This window comes from Anopheles arabiensis, chromosome 3 (genome assembly GCF_016920715.1).
Source record: "Anopheles arabiensis isolate DONGOLA chromosome 3, AaraD3, whole genome shotgun sequence".
Classification (NCBI taxonomy): domain Eukaryota; kingdom Metazoa; phylum Arthropoda; class Insecta; order Diptera; family Culicidae; genus Anopheles; species Anopheles arabiensis.
This window is the reverse complement of record NC_053518.1, coordinates 21,090,807-21,110,901: the sequence shown is the minus strand read 5'-3', so window position 1 is coordinate 21,110,901 and position 20,095 is coordinate 21,090,807. Positions and strand designations below refer to the sequence as shown.

Here is a 20,095-nt window from a genome sequence, read left to right as displayed (position 1 = left end):
TTGGTTCATTAAATAAATTCGTGATTGGAGCAAACGCCTTTTTACGTCACTTTTTGCACGATTGGGCCCGGTCGCGGTAAAAGTACAACTATCCGAGTCTGTCGGTAGCGGGTGGGGGGTATTGGCGATAGGCCGCCAATTGGCTTCTGTCGATCCGATCGGCGGTCTGTGGTATTAATTGCCATAAAGCGTGCAAATGTGCCGTGGAACACAGGGCTGATTGAACCCGGTAATGGCGTGGTGGTGGTGCCTGTCGACTAGCGTGCCTTGTGTGTACGCTATCTTGTCTAATTTATATTAAAAGCAAAACGCAGCATTTTTATTGTGCGCATTGTTCCAGTTGCATGACTTCAATCAAGTTGTACTAAGAAAAGGGGGGGAGGGAACTGCTCTACCCTTTTGTCTAGCTCCAAAATGAACAACGGGTGTGTTATAAAATGATAAACACAGCCCATTCAGCATTTACACACACAAACGGAAGCAACACTCCCAAACTACCCCCCCCCCCCCCGTCCTGCGCTTCGAGCCGCCTTTCCAAAACAATAAACAGCGGGGCTGTGTACTAAAAATCATAAACGATCTAATGAAGAGTTTTCCAAACGGACTCCAATAATGATCCATTTGCTGCTTTTAGAGCTGTTTAGATGGGGAGGGGGGAGGTAACTATGTATGCAAAAACAGAAACACACTCCACCACAAAAAAGGCATCTCTTCCCAGCCGTAATCTCTAACCGGTTGTGGACCCCAGAGAGTTCCTGGTGGCGGGTGGGAAATAACGATCCACCGAGCAAGCAAGTACGCTACGGTTTCATCATCATCATCACCCTGTTCGTTAGAGACGGCTTTAAAACCTGACGGCGCTCATCAACGTGATGTGGGTGGGTTGGGGGGGGGGAGGGGGGTCTGGTGTTCGGCTGCAAGAGTCTAATAAAAGTGTAATGTACACGGATCGGGGTATTTATGTTTATTTTTCCTTTGCCCCGTTTCACTGATTTCCTACTTTTGTGCCGTGGTACAAAACGCGCGCACACACACAGTCGCACGCACTTCCTCCTCCATACTGGCTAGTGGCCAGTGTCATTGGCCTATAGCAGGAGCACAACAGCACCCAACAAGCCCGTCAGCCTGTTTACGAAGCAAACATATTTATTGGTAAATATTATTTGCATTAATTAAACATTTAATTGCATCAATCGGAAACGGGTGCGCGCGCGTGTGTGTTGGCGAAAAGCGCCGCGCCCGTCTTCGTTTCCACTTCGCTTTACGATCAATTATGTGTGTGGAAAGCGATTTCTAGCGAAGAAACACTAAAAACACAAGATACATCCTGTACAAATGGCGGTGGGGGAGGCCTATTACCGTGCTTTAAAACTACGTCAAATCGGCTTGTTAAGGGTTGTTATTAATGTTCCTACTAACATCATAGGGAATGGGGGATAGGGACATGCCAAAATCCGTGGGCAGATGAGTTCGATTGAACTAGTTATTTTTTATAATGTTATTCATCCAATGGCAGGAAAATGAAATATTCTCTCCAAGAAACACGGGAACTGGTGGGAATGATCGATTTTGATTGAGAGATTGTCAAAACATTGCGCCCGTTTCCTCTGCTTGTCAACATACCGTTCATGGAGAGGCGGAGTGTACACCGTTCCGTGGATCAGATAATCATGGGAATTCATCCGGCAGGTTAATAAGCGGCGACAATAAGCGGCGCTCGTCTGCGTATTAGCGCAAAGGGGGGAGTGCGCGTTTGCGTGAATCATTTAGTGCACAGCTCTCGGCTGTCACCACCGCCGTGGATGGTGGAAAAGATCAAAAGCGAGGTTGCCGTACCCGGTGGAGCAACCAAAACCAGCTGAGTGTGTCAGCCAAAAGTAGAGAGAGAGTAAAAGAACTCCCCCCACCAGGATCACAAAAAAGGATGCAAATCATTAGCGTACCGCAAGATCACGTTCCGAGCCGGGAAAGTTCAAAGTCGGAAATCACGAGTGTGTGCCAAAATAGGATGCGCACGCATACACAATCGCGCACCCTCCCTCAGCAGATAGGCAGAACTGCAGAAGGATGCAATCTGAGATGATTGAAGGAAAAGTGTTCGCGATGTGAAAGGACTGTGAGGGGGTGCAATTAATTAGCCATGTGAATCACGATCGCGCTGGCTTTGATTTATTGAAATAATTCTAATTATGATTATCCATTGCCAAGTATTCTAGGATGGACCGATTATCTCTCTATGTTGCTAACGAACACTCTTTACCTTTTCTCTTCCCGCTCCAGGAAATACTCGCCGAATCGTCCGCGAAGTTGGAGCAGCTGATCGCTTCGTCGCCCGCGACGCTCGCGCTCAAGGCGTCGGCCGAGCAGGACGCGATCGCCGCCCTGCAAGCCCTGCGCAACAACAACAATCATACAAAATCAGTTACCTCAGTACTTAGTAAAACGCACCTGCAAAACCTGGAAGCGAATGCCGTGTCTGTGATCCCCATCGAGAGTATGAAACTTACTTCCACCGGCGTGCTACAACATCAGCCAGCAACGACGACCACCACCACCACCATCATCCATCAGCAGGAGGAGCAGCAACAGCCGTTGCAAATATTTCACCAGCAACAGCAACAGCAACAGCAGCAGCAGAACAGCCAACCAAAGCAGCCGTTTATACAGGTGCGCAACCTGACGCAGCTGCAGAAGGAGCACCTCGAGACGGCCGAGGTGTTGATGGACATCAGCAAAAAGGCCATCATCTCGCCGCCCAGCTCGAACCCCCAGTCGCCCAGCCTGCTTGCCGAGCAGAAGCAGCAGAAGCAGCAGCAAACGCTACAGTATCAAATTAACCTTAACAATCAGCAGCAACCGCAAAGTATTAAATCTTCTGTGATAAAGGTAAGATCCTTTAGAAATAAGCGTTGTACTAAAAACTATTGTACTAAAAACTATTGTACTAAAAATGTTTGTACTAAACTGGCAAATTTCTCCTCCATTTCCCAACAACAGCAGCCACACGATTACCTTTTGAACAATCTAAAGCGTACCCCGAGCAGCGAAGAGATGGATCTGACGATGAAGCGCGTCAAGGTGGAGCCGAACGTGGTGCTGACGCCGACCGTGCCGGCCACCACGCTCGTGAAGAAGAGCTTCATCAAGCGGGAAAACATCATCGAGCATCTGGCCGCGTCCGTGGCGGACGACCAGGCCAGCCAGCACAGCGACAGCGTGGACAGCAGCGACTCGGGCCGGTTGCAGATGGACATATCGTCGCAGGACGCCCACTCGGAGTGCGCGGCCGACGAGCTGAAGCTGCGCAACAGTCTGCACCTGAACAACAACAACAATCACCTGCATCAGCACCAGCAGCAGCAGATGGATCAGCTCGGGCGGGAAACACCCGACAGCATGAACTCGATCGAGGAGCAGCATCACCAGCAGCAGCAGGCCGTGGTAGCGGCAGCGGTGGCCGCTGCCGTCCATCAGCTTCCCTTTGGCAGTTTGGCCGACACGACCGATCCGACGATGGCACAGTTATGGCAAGCGCTGGCACAAAATCCGAGTAAGTAGATGGGGTGGGCTTTTCTTAGTACAGAAAGATTCAGTTTGCTGACATTATTTTGTTTTCCATTTATTTTTTAGATCTCATTGTGAATGGTGGAGGCAATGAAGCGACAGCATTGCTCAGGAAAATGATTAACGCACGAAATCTCGGCATCCAGTTCGCACCGTCCGTAGTGCCGGTGGGTACGGGGCTGACGTTGCTCAAGGTAAATATTCTTCAGAAGCAACTGCTCTGTAATGCCAAAATGATCTCTTGCTAACGAACATTACCTCTCCTGCAGCAAAACGAAATTAGCCGACACAATCAGACGGCCCAGGGCGGTCGCCGGAAACAGTCCTGCCCCAGCCGGACACCCGTCGAGGGCAACTCGCCGACCGCATCGCTCGACAACAATGGCATTAGTGTCGGTGTCGTTGGTGGCGGTGCAACAATTAAGCTTGCCACGGGCAAGAGCGCGACCACCGGGAACGTACTGTTCCGGGTGGCGGAACACTCGTCCTCGGCCAAAACTCCACCCCAGGGCGGTGCTGCCGCCCGGTCCGAGACGAACAGCAACGCGTCGGGCAACAGCAGTCCGCAGCTGCTACTCACCACCAAGTCGACGGCTCCATCCCAGCAGCAATCACCGCAGCAGCAGCAGCAGCAGCAAAACTCGCAGCAAAAGGACATGTCCTGCACGGTGGCGTTGGTTGCGGGTGCAACACGCTTGCACACGATGAAGCACAGAACGACGACCACCAGGGAACGCGTACACTCGTTCCACTACCTCGAGACGAACATGAAAGCAAGCTACGCAAACCAACGACGCAATTAGAAATTCGAAAGAGAGCTAACCTCGGCAACAACTTGCAGCAGGGTAAAACGCCCTTCGTGAGCCACGGCACGTGGATGGGGACGGAGTGACAGATGAAGGTGTGACAAGCAGCAAGCAATCAGTCTTCGGCAACAGGACAAGACTTGACAAACACAACATACATGTAGCGAGGGTGGAAGAGCAAACGTAAGACAATAATGATGATTATTATACTAGAGGACAGTATTTATTACCTTTTAAAACGAAAAAACAAATCCTAGACGAGGACAATATTATTGAAATACAATTTAAGAAGGCTACAACGTCCACGCGAGATGCAAATACACGCGTAATTAAAACAAAGAGACTAACCTCGGCAATTAGCTTCAGTATATGTGATATGATACAGGCAATCCGCAACAACAAAACTTACACTAAAGGAAGAGAAACGTAAGCAATAATGATTGAACGGCGCCTTTGCTCCGTTCGGGCGTCGTGCGAGATGTATAGCATTGTAAGGTAATTAAGCTATATGTTAAGGTCCGTTTTTACCTACTTTGTGACGATTTGTACGTACGGTTAAAAGAGAAATAAGCAACTCTCCCCAATCCCTGGATTATCCTATATACTGCATGGTACATACTTACAGATATATTTTTTTTTGTTAGCGATTAGTTTCATTTTAACGTCATTTTTAAAAAAGCGTATTTCAGCATTAGAGCGTTAGAGCGTGGACAGAGCGAACCGGAAGAGGAAGGTTTTGCAGAATAAGCAACGCGTGAAGCGGCCACAGGGCATCAGAGAGAGAGAGAGAGTGGTGTGGGGTGTGTGGGGGACAGAACTCTTCCCACAAGACCACAAAGAATATTGCTATTTTGTGATTTGGAAGTTAACTTAAAAGAAAAGATTGTTTTAGCTCTCATGTGTTTTTTTAACCTTCATTATATACATTTTCTCTCTTCCGATGCGCTTCCTTCAGCTTTTTTTTTTTAATTTGTTGGGGGCCAAACAGCACAACGGCTTTAACATGTCAATTTTTTCCGCTACTTTTAACTGATCACATTCATCTTATGCGGCTAAGATCTGTTTTTTTTTTTTTTTGTTTAATGATGGCTCGCCTAAAGGGAGTTTAAAAAAGTGGAAAAAACGAAAAAGAAATACCCAATTGTGATACGATATGAAGTTGTGCGCTGAATAGGAAGTGAGAAGTAAAAAAAATAGTACTTTAAAACACATGCAAACACTCATCATAGACACACTCAAACACAAACACACACACACACGTGAGATTATAAGAAAAAAAAACAAATCAAAATTAAATAGGAACAAAATGTAGAAAAGCAGCAGCATCTTAGGGCGTAAATTACGCAGCAAAAAGGCATGACAGACGAAGGCCGCTCACGTAGTTTGTAGCCGGATATTAAATAGGAATGAATCTTTGCAAAGAGAAAAGAACCCTTAAAACACTCTCATTAGTGAAACGTTAACCAAGTACCAAGTAGCAGTTTGAACGGTTTAGAGGAAGCTGCGTGTTTTTTTTTTTAATTATTTCAAGCGAACTAAAACATCAATTTATATTAGTTTAATTTTGTGCAACAACCAACTCTGATAAACCATCCTGGACTTAATTAGATTTCTAGCTCGTGTAGCGTTTAAGGCGACGCTCGGTGACGCTCCCGTGCACACCTACCCATTGCGTACAGCCAAACTTAATGCTTTTAATGATTGCAGCTTTAACACACACACAAATGCAATCTCACGCAAGAGCACACGAGAAGGACTCTTGGTTGAGGAGGAGAGGAAAATAAGGATATCAGTATTGAGCAGCGTAGCAGCATGGTGGATACAGCATGACGCATGACGCGCAAAACCATAGGAACCTAAAGAGTTGAACTTGAAAATAAACTGGTGCTCCAGGAGAAATAGCCATTTAGGGAAGTGATCCGTCCGTCGTTCCAATTATTAGCTTTTAACGCGGTCCATCCGGTACATAATTTGCCAACAGTTGAAGCATTGCTGCCGCTGGTAAGGCAACACACTTAATGCAAACTCCCAACTACAAAACCAAGAGTTCTTCGTGTGCGCTCTACTCATCCACGAATCCGATCCGTCATTAATGACACGTCATTCTGCTGTACTTACACATCTGTGCAAAAATGTTGTATTATTTCGAGCGTAATAGCAGCGTCATTTCATCTTCATCCCTCTCTGCACATCCTTACACCAATGGTTACCAATATTTAAGTGCTGCTCCTGTCGTGTCGGAATTTCAGTTCGCTTTAGTATGTTTTTTTTTAGTGCAGCTTTAGTCATACAACGTATGAGTGTGTTGCAATGCATGACAGCTAATTTTAACAGTTAGTAAAGCTTTGTTTTATCGAAAAAAACTGAACGTACACCCGGTAAGCTTTAATGCAGAAGGAATGGAAAACGAATGCCAGCAGATATTACCCTTTTAGCAGAGATATTACCCTTTTTCCATCTGCATAAAACGCCACAGACCATTACCAGCAAACGAAACAAGCAAAAACACATTGCACAACAATGCTTAACGAAGGGCCAGTCGAACACAAGTCGAACCAACTATCCAAAAAGCAACAAAAGAAAATGGGACTTGCTCGTATGGCAAGAGAAGGTAATGAAAAAGTGCACGGTGATCCCCCGAATCAAACACTCACACAAGATTTGTACAGTATACAAGACGCGGTTGTGTTAGGCATGGAAACAGTGAAGATGTTGCGCCAAATGTGTGAGTGTATGAGGAGTGGGATATAGTAAAACCGGACATATGCTTTGTATGCTTGACCAGTTGTTTACCAGTTTTTTTTTTGTTTGTTTTACTTTACTAATGATACGCTACGGAGAAGCATTCTCTTCCTCCCAACGATTGCCTCTAGTTGTTAAGTTGACAGGATATCCCGCAGTATATTGCAGCTAAAGCAAGAAATATGCGTGTCAGTAATTGTTAAGTGCTAGCGTGTAGGTTTGACACCTCTGCCTCTCGGTGCAGGTGTCGTTTTTTACTTACGTTTTTTTGTTGTATGTCGGTATGATGTTTCCTTTTGATTCCGTTTTATTTACGTTTTTCATTTTCTTCGAAACTTTGATATAATGTACAGATTTTTATTTGTTTGGTTTGCATTCGGTTTGCTTGCACACCACCAATCATTCGTTTGAAAGTTTAAATGTTGTCTTTTCAAACTATTTGCGGCGAGTTGTACTAAAAAACGAACGACTGTACTAAACGAGTCGGCAAACGAGTGATTCGAGCGATTTTTTGGCTGAAAATTGTTTTCCAGTAAAATTTAAACCCATTCTTGCCTAGCAAGAGGAGCGCACACCGAACAAGAGCGATCATGAAACAGTAACCTGAGTGGTTCTCTACCGTCTCTATTGTAATTAGCTTCGTTTTGTTTACTTCAAAAACAACTAATTGGCCAAAATAACTAACAGAAAAGTTAGTTTGATTTTTCTTTTTATTTTGTTTAACGCCAGCGATCTCCAACGTTTCTCGAAAGTAGGATAAACCCCCGTCATATGTTTTAAAAGCCCCGTTCCCACTCTCCCTCTATCTCTCTATGTCTTCATTGTAATTCTATTCACCAATAGTATAGTTCATGTGTTAAATTATTCAAATCCATTTGATGAACGAGCGGCGATCAACGATCGATGAGCATTTGCTGCCGTCGAACGTCCTGCTGGGTTAGGCAAATGGCGGGGATGGTTGCATCCTTTCGTCAACCGGGCAAACCCCAATTTAAGATATTTTCGTAACAAGGCAGTATTGTTTTGAGCTTAGAGCAACACATAAGCACACACGCATACTTACATCCATCTTGTGTGGATGTGGAACCATTTCATAGTTTACACGCTGTACAGTTAAGGGAAAGGGTCATCTCGCCCAATACACGTCACTCAATTTGTGAATAACTATTAGGCTCGGTAAAAACAAATCTAAAATCAAACACATACACACACACAGGGACCCTATAAGTAAGATTGAATTGAGCTGTAAAGTTGTACTTTTAGCAAGGACGGTTTACGAAGTGATCGTGCTGAGCCCGTCGCTTTTCATCATCATTTCGCATCAGTTCGCTAACACTTAAGATTAGGCTTTTCCCAATTTAAATCATCATCATAGTGCAACCATCTGCTTTCATGTTTTCATTTGCGCCCGGTTGTGCGTGCATGTATTTATTTGTTAGAAGATATTTTAAAAAAACAAAAGTGTGTGGGAGATTGAAGATCATGGCAGCTCACATTTCCAGTACTGCGTTTGATTATCGCCGTTTTGATGCTCGATCTTTTTTTTTTTGTTGGGAAGAAAAAGATGGCACTAAACAACAGACTCCTCGCTAACAACTCCCACCATCCCCACCATCAAATGCCTGCCAAATTGGACAAATCGTAGGAACGGTTTGAATGATGCGGGGGGAAAACAATGGTGCGCAGAATTGTCATTTTTAACTCATTTTAGCATTGTAAGTAGTAAAAAAAAAACGAAATGAAAGTATTCCTTCCATGGCTTCGCCTAACCAAAACCCTTCATTCATTTTGTTAATAGCTTCATACCAATCCACACCACCACCACCACCACCAGACGGACATACATGACGCCAGTAGCGCTTGCTGGCACCGTACGGCACTGGCATTCGCATGAAAGATTTCGTTTCATTTTATCATTATAGAGTGTTAAGCTTTCGCCCATAGTTGTATGTATTTTGGTTTTTAACACATCGTCCCAAGCTTTCCCGATCCTCGGCGCTCGGTTGGTTTACAGCGAGCACAGGATGAGATTGTGCATTAATGAGATTAACAAGCGCGTAAAAATGCATTGTAAGAAAACTGAAAATTGTAAGCGAGAGAGAGAGAGTGCGCATATACAGCACACGCAAAGAAACAAAGAATTTAAACCATGATATATGATGTGAGGTAGGACGAAGTCTTATAAGGCTTAACTTAAAAGGAGAAAATGAAAGTGGACTCAACCCGAACCACGACAAACAAGCATTGCTCTCAAGAAATTGCGGAATCATACTCAGAGCTGGCACACTTTATTGCTGCTTATACTTCTACTACTATTACTACTATTACTACTACTACTATGATTATTATGTATAATGTGCTGTCCTGTGTTTCTGTGTAGGTATTATTTGCAGCCCTCTACAGCTCTAATGTGGCCCGAAATGAACAAAAATGTGGCCCGTTTTATGTTTTAGTATTTAAAGTGCTACTAAGATAGTGCCGGAGGGGAGTGAGAGATAGAAAGAAAGTAGGAGCAAAGAATTGACAGCAGTTGTACGATGCAGAAGTTACGATAAGTTTAAGAAAGTTTATCTTTTAATTGCTACTACCTTTCTGCGTTTACAAGCAAACATAAACAAAACTGGCCAGCAAAAAAAGAAGAAGAAGGGCCAACACCCCAGCAGACTTCCCGAATCCTGAATAATTTTACCACCCCCCAACACACACACATAAACGGCACACGGCGCACAGTGGGTCCCACTATCGCCTCGGTCTACTTACTCTCGTTAGTGTAACTATTATGAATTATTTTATTAATATTATTTTTATCGTTTTTTTAGTAAGAAAATCGTATTTTTTGCAAAAAATATAAACAAGTTTTTAATTGAATCTCGTTATGTTGTTGTTTTTTTTATAACCATTTTTATCTAGTTTTATCTGTTTATCTTTGTTATGTATTTTTTTTTTCTTTTTTATTATTATAAATGTTAAATGATATCCACTGCTTTACTTTATTTTATTATCTTTTCAGCATTTCAGCATCTTATTTTAAAACATTCCTTTTTTCAGTTTTTAGTACAGAACAACGTAGCTGCAAAGTGGAAGGCAAGCAGACAATTCAAATTCGAAACCGAATCAAATTTTTAGGGGAGCAAATAACAAGCAAATAAGAGAGAGAGAAATAAAGAGCGAACAACATATGTGATCCATTAACGGCTTTTAGCGACAGACTGATGAAGAAGATGAAGAAAGCACCAGCAGAACCAGACACGAGACACGAGAAAGGAAGTTACAATGCAACACTCGCTCACGGTGGCACGCATCGGCTTATTGTGAGTGCATCAATCTTTTTGGGGAAAATTCACACAATCACATACTTACTTGTTTTTAAGCTCATATTAAGGTTAAGCGAAAGGGGGGAAAACAACCTGGTTGAATGCAACGTGAAAGGTGCAACCCATTAGAGTTACTGATATTTTTTTTAAGTATCGCGGATAATCTGCGCTAAGCGAAGGCTAAAGCTAAGAAAACAAACGTCAAACACGTTTAAACATTTGGCGAGATTGGAACGTTGAACGCAAAATGGTTAAACACATGAACAAATTCAAAGTGGAACATATTATATTTATACATTACGAGAAAGAGGGAGAAAAAACGGAGAAAGTACGCGGAAAGCATTATTAAGAGTAAGTGCAAGCAAAGATTTTCAAAATCTACAAACTATTAGTGGTTGAGTTAAAGTAAAATAGTTCGAGCTATAGATGGAGAACGAGTGAAACACAAATAAAAAACAAGCAAAAAAAACAGAAGAAAGAAACAAACAAACACATACGAGCAATTAGGAAACGAGTAAAACAGTATCACACAAATATGGAAATTAAAATATGGAAAAATGCTTCAATTTTTGCACGAATGCCTTAACACACACACACTTGTAAATAGAGGAGATAAGGACAGAAAATAAAATAAGAAGAAGAAGAAAAACACATTATTTAGGAATAACTCTGAATCATGCAAGTAATTTGAACACAGTCGATCGAACTGTGATCAAAATGATGGGTCAAGAACATAAAATGCCGTTAAAACAATAGCTCCACTCTATTAGTACTAACAGTTGCTTTCACCACAGCCCACACAGTAACAACAGTTATCCACAAAACACATACACACACACACTCAAACATAAATGAATTGTAGTGACTGACATAGAGATTTAACAAAAAAAAGAGCTCCTATTATTAGATTATCTGATGCAATAGAAGGAGCTACCATTTTTTCCTTACATGGATACTGCCTCTATCAACCCGTTTTTGCCCGTTATTTCGTAAACGAAGCATTCCGCCATTCAACCCTAAGCATACCAGCATGAATCGGAGCCTTTTTGGAGAGGAACCAAACTCGTGATCATAAAGAAGCACCAGTAAAAAGGTAGTATTTTTCACCAATTTAATCTTCTGTAGATCTGGGATAGTTCTAATGCTTAGTTTAGAATACCTTCACAAGACCGATATCAATGAGTGATGGTAGAAGCAAGCAGCAGCACCAATAAGACAGTCCAGCAAATCTTCCCTAGGACAAGATATTGAAAAAAAACCCCAAACAAGCGACAACTGTTCACTATTACTCAAGCTCAAGCGCATCAACGGAGATGTTAACTTATAAGAGTTTAAAGAAAGTTCAGGTTCCACACTCTCACACAAACACACACACACGTTACGTTTATCATAAAAAACACACACACGTAGAGACAAAAATAGAAAGTATTCCTAAAGGAAAGAATTTGCTTTTCACTCACCAAACCCGGTACTAGAACAATCGGAAAGTGAAGCTAGCGCTATAGCGAGAGATTTACAGCGTAGCAGAGAACATTAGTTTATAGAGCTTTCTTCGACAGGAGAAGTAAAAAAACACACACAAGATATGGTGCAACAACAACAAAAAAGGAAACAAAAAAGCAAATAAACTAGAAAGCAAAACGCATACAACATTCGTGCCGGAAGATTGGGGTAAAAATAAAGAAACAAAAAGATTGTTAAGAACAAGTTAAACACAAAACACACATGCTAAAAGCACGTCCCAAACAAAGCAAGAAAAAAAAGAAAAAAACGGGACATAAAAAAACAAACCCAGAAAAACTACTTACAACTAGTGATACAACGTTTAAAGCGCAAGCCTCTAGTAGCAGCGAAGGCATTAGCGTTAGTGAGAGATGCAAAAAAACACAAAGCAAACAAAAACAAAACGGAACCTATATTACCAATCAATCCAATTATATATAAAATATATATTTGCTAAACACGATGAGAAAGTTATTGAAGCGACACTTAAAGCGGTAGAGAAAACAAGAAAAAGAAAGAAAGAGAAAGCAAAACAACGCATAAAAGCGAAACGCGATAAAAGAAAGCATTAACTAACAGAGGAAAGGAAAAACTTAGAAACACAAACTAAAACTACTTACACACGCATACACTAAAGCACACACACAGACAGACATGAAAAAACAACAACAACTTAAAAGTAAGAAATCGAAGCGATAGGATTTAACAAATATTTTTTATGAATAAAAATTTCAAAAAATCACCTCCGTTGAGAATGTTTATTGCATTTTATTTTTAACGAGAAGATTGAAAATATTTAGATAAATGAGGACATGATCAGTTCCTGAACCAGTATGGTTTTGACCCAAGTGGCACAGATTAAGCTTAAACGACTGAAAAGTCAAATCTCTTCTTCTTTGGCTCAACAACCGTTGTCGATCAAGGCCTACCACTTGTGGGTATGGCTTTCAGTGACTTATGGATTACCCCCCATAGCAGGATAGTCAGTCCTACGTATGGCTGCGCTTTCCATTTGGGACTTGAACCCATAAACCCCATGCCGTATTATAAGTCATCATTATATTGCCGTTCTTTTCTGGCAATGTGTTTCGACAATCTTCATCTAATCATGACCTATATAGCCTTTTGACTTTCCCAAAAATCTATAAGAATGGTCGTGTGGTCAGGTCAGATACACGGTTCAACACCATCGATAATTATTCAATTCGCTCTTGCTTTTGTACAAATGGATCTCTCATTGGAGTTTAGTATTAGTTAAGCATGCATAACTTCAATGCGAAACCATACAACAGTACAGTGGGAATGAAAAAGCTCTTCAAGCGTGGATATCCCACCAACAGATGGCGCCATCAGCTTTTTGCTATTTTTGCATGAGTCGTTTGCCGTCGTCTAAACGAAGTCTTTCTATATTCCGTTTAGGTTGAGAGCTTGAGTCGTTTAGTGGTCGTTTAGTGGATTTGTGGCACTTGGGTAACCAGCTGCTAGGTTCCAGAGAGTACCAAGTGCTTGATAAAAAGCTCCATCGTTCCGAAAAGTACCTCTTATCTTTCAATCAGCCACAAAGTATGACATCGGAATATTTTTTTCCGCCCTCAACAGCCTGAAATCAGTTATCAGTTAAACAGCCTCAAATCAGTTATCGAGTTCGAGCTGGCTATTTGGGCAGGCCATAGCAGGATAAGTCAGTCCTACACGTATGGGGCTACGGTCCAATTGGGGCTTGAACCCTTGACGGGCATGTTGTTAAGTCGTGCAAATTGGCGACTGTACCACGAGACCGGTTTTAATCAAGTTTAAATAATTTTAATTGAACGTACACATCAAAGTAAAGAGAATCGTTCAAGTTTTGCAGCCCTGGAATCTGTACAAATCAACTATTCTTCCAAATAGTGCAAGTTTCAGTGAATTGTGGACATTCCATTGGTTTTTTTTAAATTCTTTCTCTTTGTTTACTTACGCCTCACCAATAAAGAGTATGTACAACTGTCAGTTCAAAATTGCATCCAGCGAGTTTAAAATTTGACAGATGTCACATTCCTACCCCCCAGTCGCTAGAAATTAAACACATTTAAAAACGTTCAAAATGATTGCACGTTGAAGAGATGAGACTGATTTTAACATTTATCTAATTTTACCATTCATTTCAGCCTGAAAACAGCTCTCTGCACCAATTATTTGTGTGAAAATTCATAAATGCAAATAAAAAATAACAAAAACAACCCAACCCGGAAACGTCACTCCGTTCGGCCTCAACGGCGATGACCGTCCGGAGCGCCCACGGTCGCTTGTGTTTTCAACAGCTGTCGAAATAACTGGCCCAAATTTCGTGACGCTCTTTTCGCTTTCCCGTGCAGGCCACTTTCCCAAAAGCAAGCCTCCCGCTGCCCTGCCAGCTCATTTCCCTGCTGCAAATCTGGCTTTCCGGACGGGTTTACCGTAACGCCGTTTGTTGCGTTCGAGAGCCGTCTGAGTTTGTGGGTGTGTGGGTGGGGTGGCGCGCGGCGGTGTGGTGCTGTACGGAAACGGGAACGGGGTCTGTGGAGTGTGTGTGTGTGCGAGAAGGGAACAATTGCGTCGAATGTTGCTGTAACAGTGAACGACGGTGTTCGTGTGTGAGCGAGACCGAGCAAGTGCGAGGAAGTGTGTGTAGCGAGCAGCAAAGCCCCTCCCCCCTCCCGTTCGTTCCTTACCCCTCCGTTCCAAGCAGGTTGGCAGGAGCGTAGATAAGCTTGGTGCAGAGCAGCGCGGCACCCCACCAACAGAGTACACCATCACATCGCATCGAGTTTGCATCATTCCCTCTGCCCTGCCCGCGTTTCCCCATTGCTCTGCCAAGGAAGTCGGAGTCCGGTGTGGGACATGTTCCGTGCACGCAAACAGCCTGGCAAGCGACCAACAGCGGACAGTGGCAATGGGTTTCGTGCGAAAAAGTTCCGAACGGACCAGCAGGTGCCGACGATCGAGGACGGCCAGCGGCCGGTGAATGGACCCGTCCCGGACGAGGGTGCCGCGGTAGGGGCGGGCGACCGGGACGGTGCGGAGGATGCGACGGCCAACATGAGCAAGTACGCGCGGCGGATCGTGCGCGGCCAGACGGGCAATGTTTTGCTCGATTGCGAAATCCCGCGGTACGGTACGCCGGTCGAGCGGAAGCGCTGCCGGAAGGCGGGCGACTTTGTGATCGGGTACGAGCTGGGGACGAGCCCGGGCGTGCCGCAGACGCAGTATCTGGCCCGCCGGCAGGGCACCAACGAGTTCTATCTGCTCAAGGTACGGTATCATCCACAGTCAGCACCCAAAGCGCCAAGGCCTGCTTCGTTAATTAGGTTATGGGCGAGTGAGTGAATGAGTGAGTGCAGCAAGTAACTGTTGTTGGTGTGTGTTTTCTCTCTCTGCCTCACAGATTCTCAGCTTCGATCCGGAAACGGAAATCGTGGACAAAGAAACGCTCCAGGGCAAGGTGCTGCTGCACAACGAGTTCACGCTGCTCTCGATGCTGGACGATCTGGAGGGCGTCATCCACCAGCACGGCTTCTTCAGCGATTACGCGTTCGAGGAGCGGCAGATCGAGCGGGACGACGGTACGATGGCATCGATCTACACCGGGCGCATCCGGCGGCGGTTAATACTCGTGCTAGACTGTGTGCATGCGCACGAGTTCTGTGACGAATCGGGCGCGTACATTAGCCTGCAGCGGCACATTTCCGTCGCCCGGCTGAGCGAGCGGGACGCGCTCGAGCTGTTCTACGAGGTGGTGAAGGTGGTGGAGCAGCTGCACGCCCGCAACATCATCCATCGCGATCTGAAGCTGAACAATATTGTGCTGGACCGGCGGACGGGGCGCATCGTGCTGACGAACTTCTTTCTCGGCAAGCATTTGATCAACGAGCAGGAGTGTTTGTTCGATCAGCGCGGCAGCCCGGCGTACATTTCGCCCGACGTGCTAGGGGGGAAGCCGTACAGGGGGAAGCCGTCCGATATGTGGGCCCTCGGGGTGATACTGTACACGATCGTGTACGGGAAGTTTCCGTTTCTGGACACGACACCGTCCGCGTTGTTTCGGAAGATCCGTGAGGCGGATTACAGCATTCCGAGGTAGGTTTGAGTGGCAAAAAATCTTATTGGAAAGACGACGCTCCAATAATACAATGTTTTTTTTCTTCAAAACAGTGGCTTCAACACTACGCACGAGACGAAAAGCCTCATCAAGCGCATGCTGACGCTCAGCCCGGACGAGCGGCTGACCGCAACCGAGGTGCGCATCGAGCTGGAGCAAAGCTTGCGCAAGTTCCGCCGGCCGCGCACTAACTGCGATCAGCTCGTGCCGGAAGTGGCGGCGGAAGTGGCACTGTCAGCAGCCCCACAGATAGCACCCACCCTACCCACCACTGCCGCCGAGCAGCAGCAGCAGCTCGTCATTGATCAATCGATGCCGGCCAGCAAGGAACCGTTCGGTTCCTTCTCATCCCCCCCGGAACCGATGGACGTTGACCGACCGACGGCGGTGGAGGGTGAAAAGGACGCCTCGTCCAAACCCCCGACGCCCCGGTTCGAGCTGAGCACGGAACAGTTTTCCCGCACGCTGGAAGCGAACGTCCGGGACGGGGAAACGTCGTCCTCCGCCAAGCACACCAAGCCCGACCGTACGTACAAGGTGAAGACGACGACGTACCGGTTCATCCCTCCGACCGGTGGGGAAGGTTCGTCGTCGTCTGCCTCCTCCCCCATCCATGTCACGTCGCGCGAATCGCAAACGCGCCCAGCTACCGGGTCACTTTCAGGGGTTAATGGTGGCCGACGGACGCATACACCGGCCGCCACCATTACCATTCCCGCTGCGGGCGACGGGCAGTCGCTGGCCAGCGCGGGCAGTCGGAACTGGAGCCGGTTCAACTTCAACCTGAATCTACAGTACACCGCCAGCTCGTACAACAGTGCGGCGAGAGCCGTTGCCGCCGCGATCGCTGCCGTGCACAGTGTTGGTGAGTGGTGGGGGAATGCGAAAGAATGACGAAATAAGTACCATTTATTAATACATGCTCTTCTTTTTAGGTTCTTCCAATGCGGCAAATCGTGCGCGTATGGAAAGAATTCGCACTGAACCCGGTACCGCGAACAACGGCTCGAGCGCTGCCCCTAATGGTTCGACCAATCCATCGCTCCCACGACTGGTGAGCGTTAGCCAAACGGTGCGGATGGTCCGTTCGGGCGAGGGAACGCAACCACCGCAACAACAATCCTCCTCCTCGCCACCGTTAATCATTAACGGTCCGGCGGTCCAAGGTGATATTCCGATGGGCGGCCCCGAACAGCAGCGACCGCCGGGCAACGGTACGACAAGACGACCCCCGCTAGGGACGCTAACACCGGCCGCCCAGCGGCTGTACGCCATCATGAACTACATATCGCAGAACAACCGCCCGCCGGGTGGGAACAATCCACGCCCACCGGTAGCATCGGTGGCACCGGAAAATGATCCCACAGTGGCGATCGTTGGTGTTGGTGGTGTCGCCATCGGGCTCGATTTTAATGGCATCATTACGGCGGACATGGCGGACAAGATAGTGGCGTATCTGATCATCCATCTGCGCACCGTCGACTGGGTGGCCAGCGTGTTCCGGTCGCCGGACGGGGGCGGCAGCATCGATCCGGAGCAGCGCGTCAACAATCTGCTCGAGCTGCTGCGCCAGCTCGGCGTGCGGATGGAGGCGTGCAACGGGCAGATCGTGATCCGGGCCGAGCAAACCCGTGACAGGCAGCAGTTCCTCAGCCTGCTGCTCCGCATCGCTGGCTACAACGACAAGTACTTTCACCAGCGGGCTTAGCTTCTTAGTCTCCTTTTTCTCCCCTTGGTCCGTAATGGTTTCCGGGATTGAAATAGAGAGAGAGAGGACGGAGAGGCAAAAACATCGGGAAGCTAGCTAGGGTAAAAAACATTAGTGAACTATCTCGGCAGCCGACACAACCGCGGAATGATGGTGCGTTCCCGTTCCCGTGTCACCTTCATTAGCTCACCCTTTTAACAGGCGTTTTGTTTTGGGTTCTTTTTTCTCGACTGACTCGACTGAATTCATTAGCTCATTAGTAAATTGTAGTCGCTCCGTTTTTCGTTTTGCTCCCGGGGCTTTCCCCGGCCTATTATTGCCCATTATTGGCGACACACTCGTTTGCGTTAAATTAGCGTGTTCAATCACACTCACTAATTGGTTTGTGGCGCACGCTCGCCGGGGGGGAGGGGGTTTAACTTTCTCACTCACGTTTAGCTAGGAAAGGCGGGGCAAGGTAATCCTCGTTCCCATCCGCAGAAAACACACGGATTTATTTTATTTAGTCCTCTTTCGAAGGATGGCGAGCGAGAACAGGCTCTTTTATGATTTATTGGAAAAATAATTAAACTATATATATTTTTTATGTTATTGAATGGAAAGAATTTTCACGAACTGGAAAAAAAAACAAATTACTAACTATTATGCTTTATATATTGAACGATTCGGGCGTTTATGAGTGTAGTTTTTTAGTCACAGTTAAGCTTTAATATTTATAACATTGCGCAATTTTGTAAAATATTGAGAAACGGTCGTTAACACGTGCGAACAGAGCTTCAAACATCGCGCCATCTGTATTTTCTCAATATCGTGAAATACGTCAAAGCAACCGTTGGTTGCATCATTTCATGCAATCGCAGGCTCTGCTTCGGTGGAATTGCTTGCTAAGGTTGTGCTTTGTTTACGTCGCGTGTTGCGACGCGCCGCTGTTTCTAAGGAAAGGGGTTGTGTTTACCTTTTTTGTCGATTTTTTTAGTGTTGGGTTTCATGAATCTTTCATTGAGATTCATTCGTTATAATCTTCAGCGATGAGTGATTTGAATCTGGAATCGAATCTCTAAAGATCCATGCATCGATACAGATTTTTGAATTAGTGATGGGAAATTTTTTTTTGTCGAAATCGATTCCGGCTAGCTCCGCAATTTTCTGGAATCGTTTCCGGATAGTAGGTCCGGAATCAGTTTCCGAAATCGATTCCGGAATCGGCTCCATAATTGATTCCAGAATCGGAATCGACTCCGAAATTCGGAATCCGTTCCGGATTCGACTCTGGAATCGGAATCGGTTCTGGAATCGAAATCGGAAACTGATTCCGGACCTACTATCCGGATCCTATATTGGATCCAAAATTAGAATTGGCTTTCAAACGGAGTCAGTTTCGGCATCGCCATAAAAATAGGCGTTTGGGTCCAATCATACTACTATTGATTGATTGATTGATTGATAACCGCAAAAAATCAAAATTTACTTGTAAAAGATCCATTCTCACGGAGATTCCCGGATTGATTTCGTTTCTAAAACTTCTTAAAAATTCAACAACTAATTGACATTGCGGAGCTTATTATAATTCTGGAGTCAATTATGATTCCGTTACAGGGCAGAACGCGATTCGCAGGTCAATTCCGATTCCGGAGCTGATTCTGATCGCGGAATCGATTTGAGAGCCGACTCGGGAATCGGCTCCGGAGTCAACTCTGGAGTCAGCTCCGGAATCAACTCCGGAGTCGGCTCCGGAGTCAACTCCGGAATCGGCTCCTGAATTGATTCCGAACACGGAATCGGAATCGGGTAGGTCCGATTCCGAGCTCCCACCACTATTTTGAATCTCTAAGAATCTCTAAAGATTCATGAATCTCCAATCTCGAAAGATAAATAAATCTTCAATGATTCATTAATCTAAAAGATTAATAAATGTATTCAAATTCATATATCTTCAGGGATTCATGAATCTTTAGAGATGTATGATTTCAAGCTACGATGATCAAGCTAATGTATTTGCGCGACCCCACCTAACAACATGCCCGTCGTGGGAGCAAGCGTCGCATGGACTGTCTTCCCGTAGCAAAACAAACTATCCGGCTGCGTGGTACTTGCCAAGAAGTCCCGAAAGCCTTTATAGGCTGGCGTGACAACGTAGTTAATGAGCTGCTCAAGCTCTATGGATATTAGAATCTTTCGAGATTTATGAGTCTTTGGAGATTCATAACTATTTGAAATTTATGAATATTTGGAGATTTATCAATATTCGGAGATTCACGAATCTTTGCAACCGAGATTCAGATTCATTGTATCATTTGAAAGATTCATACAGATTCATGTCGAATCATTCAGACTCATGAAT

General features: G+C 45.2%; 2 protein-coding genes across 2 annotated transcripts in view; both read left to right on the top strand.

Moving 5' to 3' along the window:
• LOC120899516 (negative elongation factor A) overlaps positions 1 to 4,367 on the top strand; it is a 214,164-nt gene extending 209,797 nt beyond the window's left edge. Inside the window, exons 4-7 of the mRNA XM_040305467.1 lie at positions 2,281 to 2,886; positions 2,998 to 3,550; positions 3,631 to 3,758; positions 3,834 to 4,367. Of these exons, the coding sequence (XP_040161401.1) occupies positions 2,281 to 2,886; positions 2,998 to 3,550; positions 3,631 to 3,758; positions 3,834 to 4,367 (1,821 nt within the window). The remainder of the gene's footprint in view (positions 1 to 2,280; positions 2,887 to 2,997; positions 3,551 to 3,630; positions 3,759 to 3,833) is intronic.
• Positions 4,368 to 14,186: 9,819 nt separating this feature from the next.
• Positions 14,187 to 18,415, top strand: LOC120901820 (probable serine/threonine-protein kinase MARK-B). The gene is made up of 4 exons (XM_040310112.1): positions 14,187 to 15,199; positions 15,333 to 16,024; positions 16,100 to 16,911; positions 16,982 to 18,415. The coding sequence occupies exons 1-4, from the start codon at positions 14,789 to 14,791 to the stop codon at positions 17,752 to 17,754; spliced, it is 2,688 nt and encodes an 895-aa protein (XP_040166046.1). The 5' UTR covers positions 14,187 to 14,788; the 3' UTR covers positions 17,755 to 18,415.
• Positions 18,416 to 20,095: the final 1,680 nt, after the last annotated feature.

What these genes read in the sequence shown, in the direction of transcription:
- LOC120901820 (XM_040310112.1), top strand. Translation starts at nt 14,789, where the DNA reads ATGTTCCGTGCACGCAAACAGCCTGGCAAGCGACCAACAGCGGACAGT. An exon ending in ACGAGTTCTATCTGCTCAAG is followed by an intron (nt 15,200 to 15,332) that starts GTACGGTATCAT and finishes TCTGCCTCACAG; the next exon opens with ATTCTCAGCTTCGATCCGGA. An exon ending in GCGGATTACAGCATTCCGAG is followed by an intron (nt 16,025 to 16,099) that starts GTAGGTTTGAGT and finishes TCTTCAAAACAG; the next exon opens with TGGCTTCAACACTACGCACG.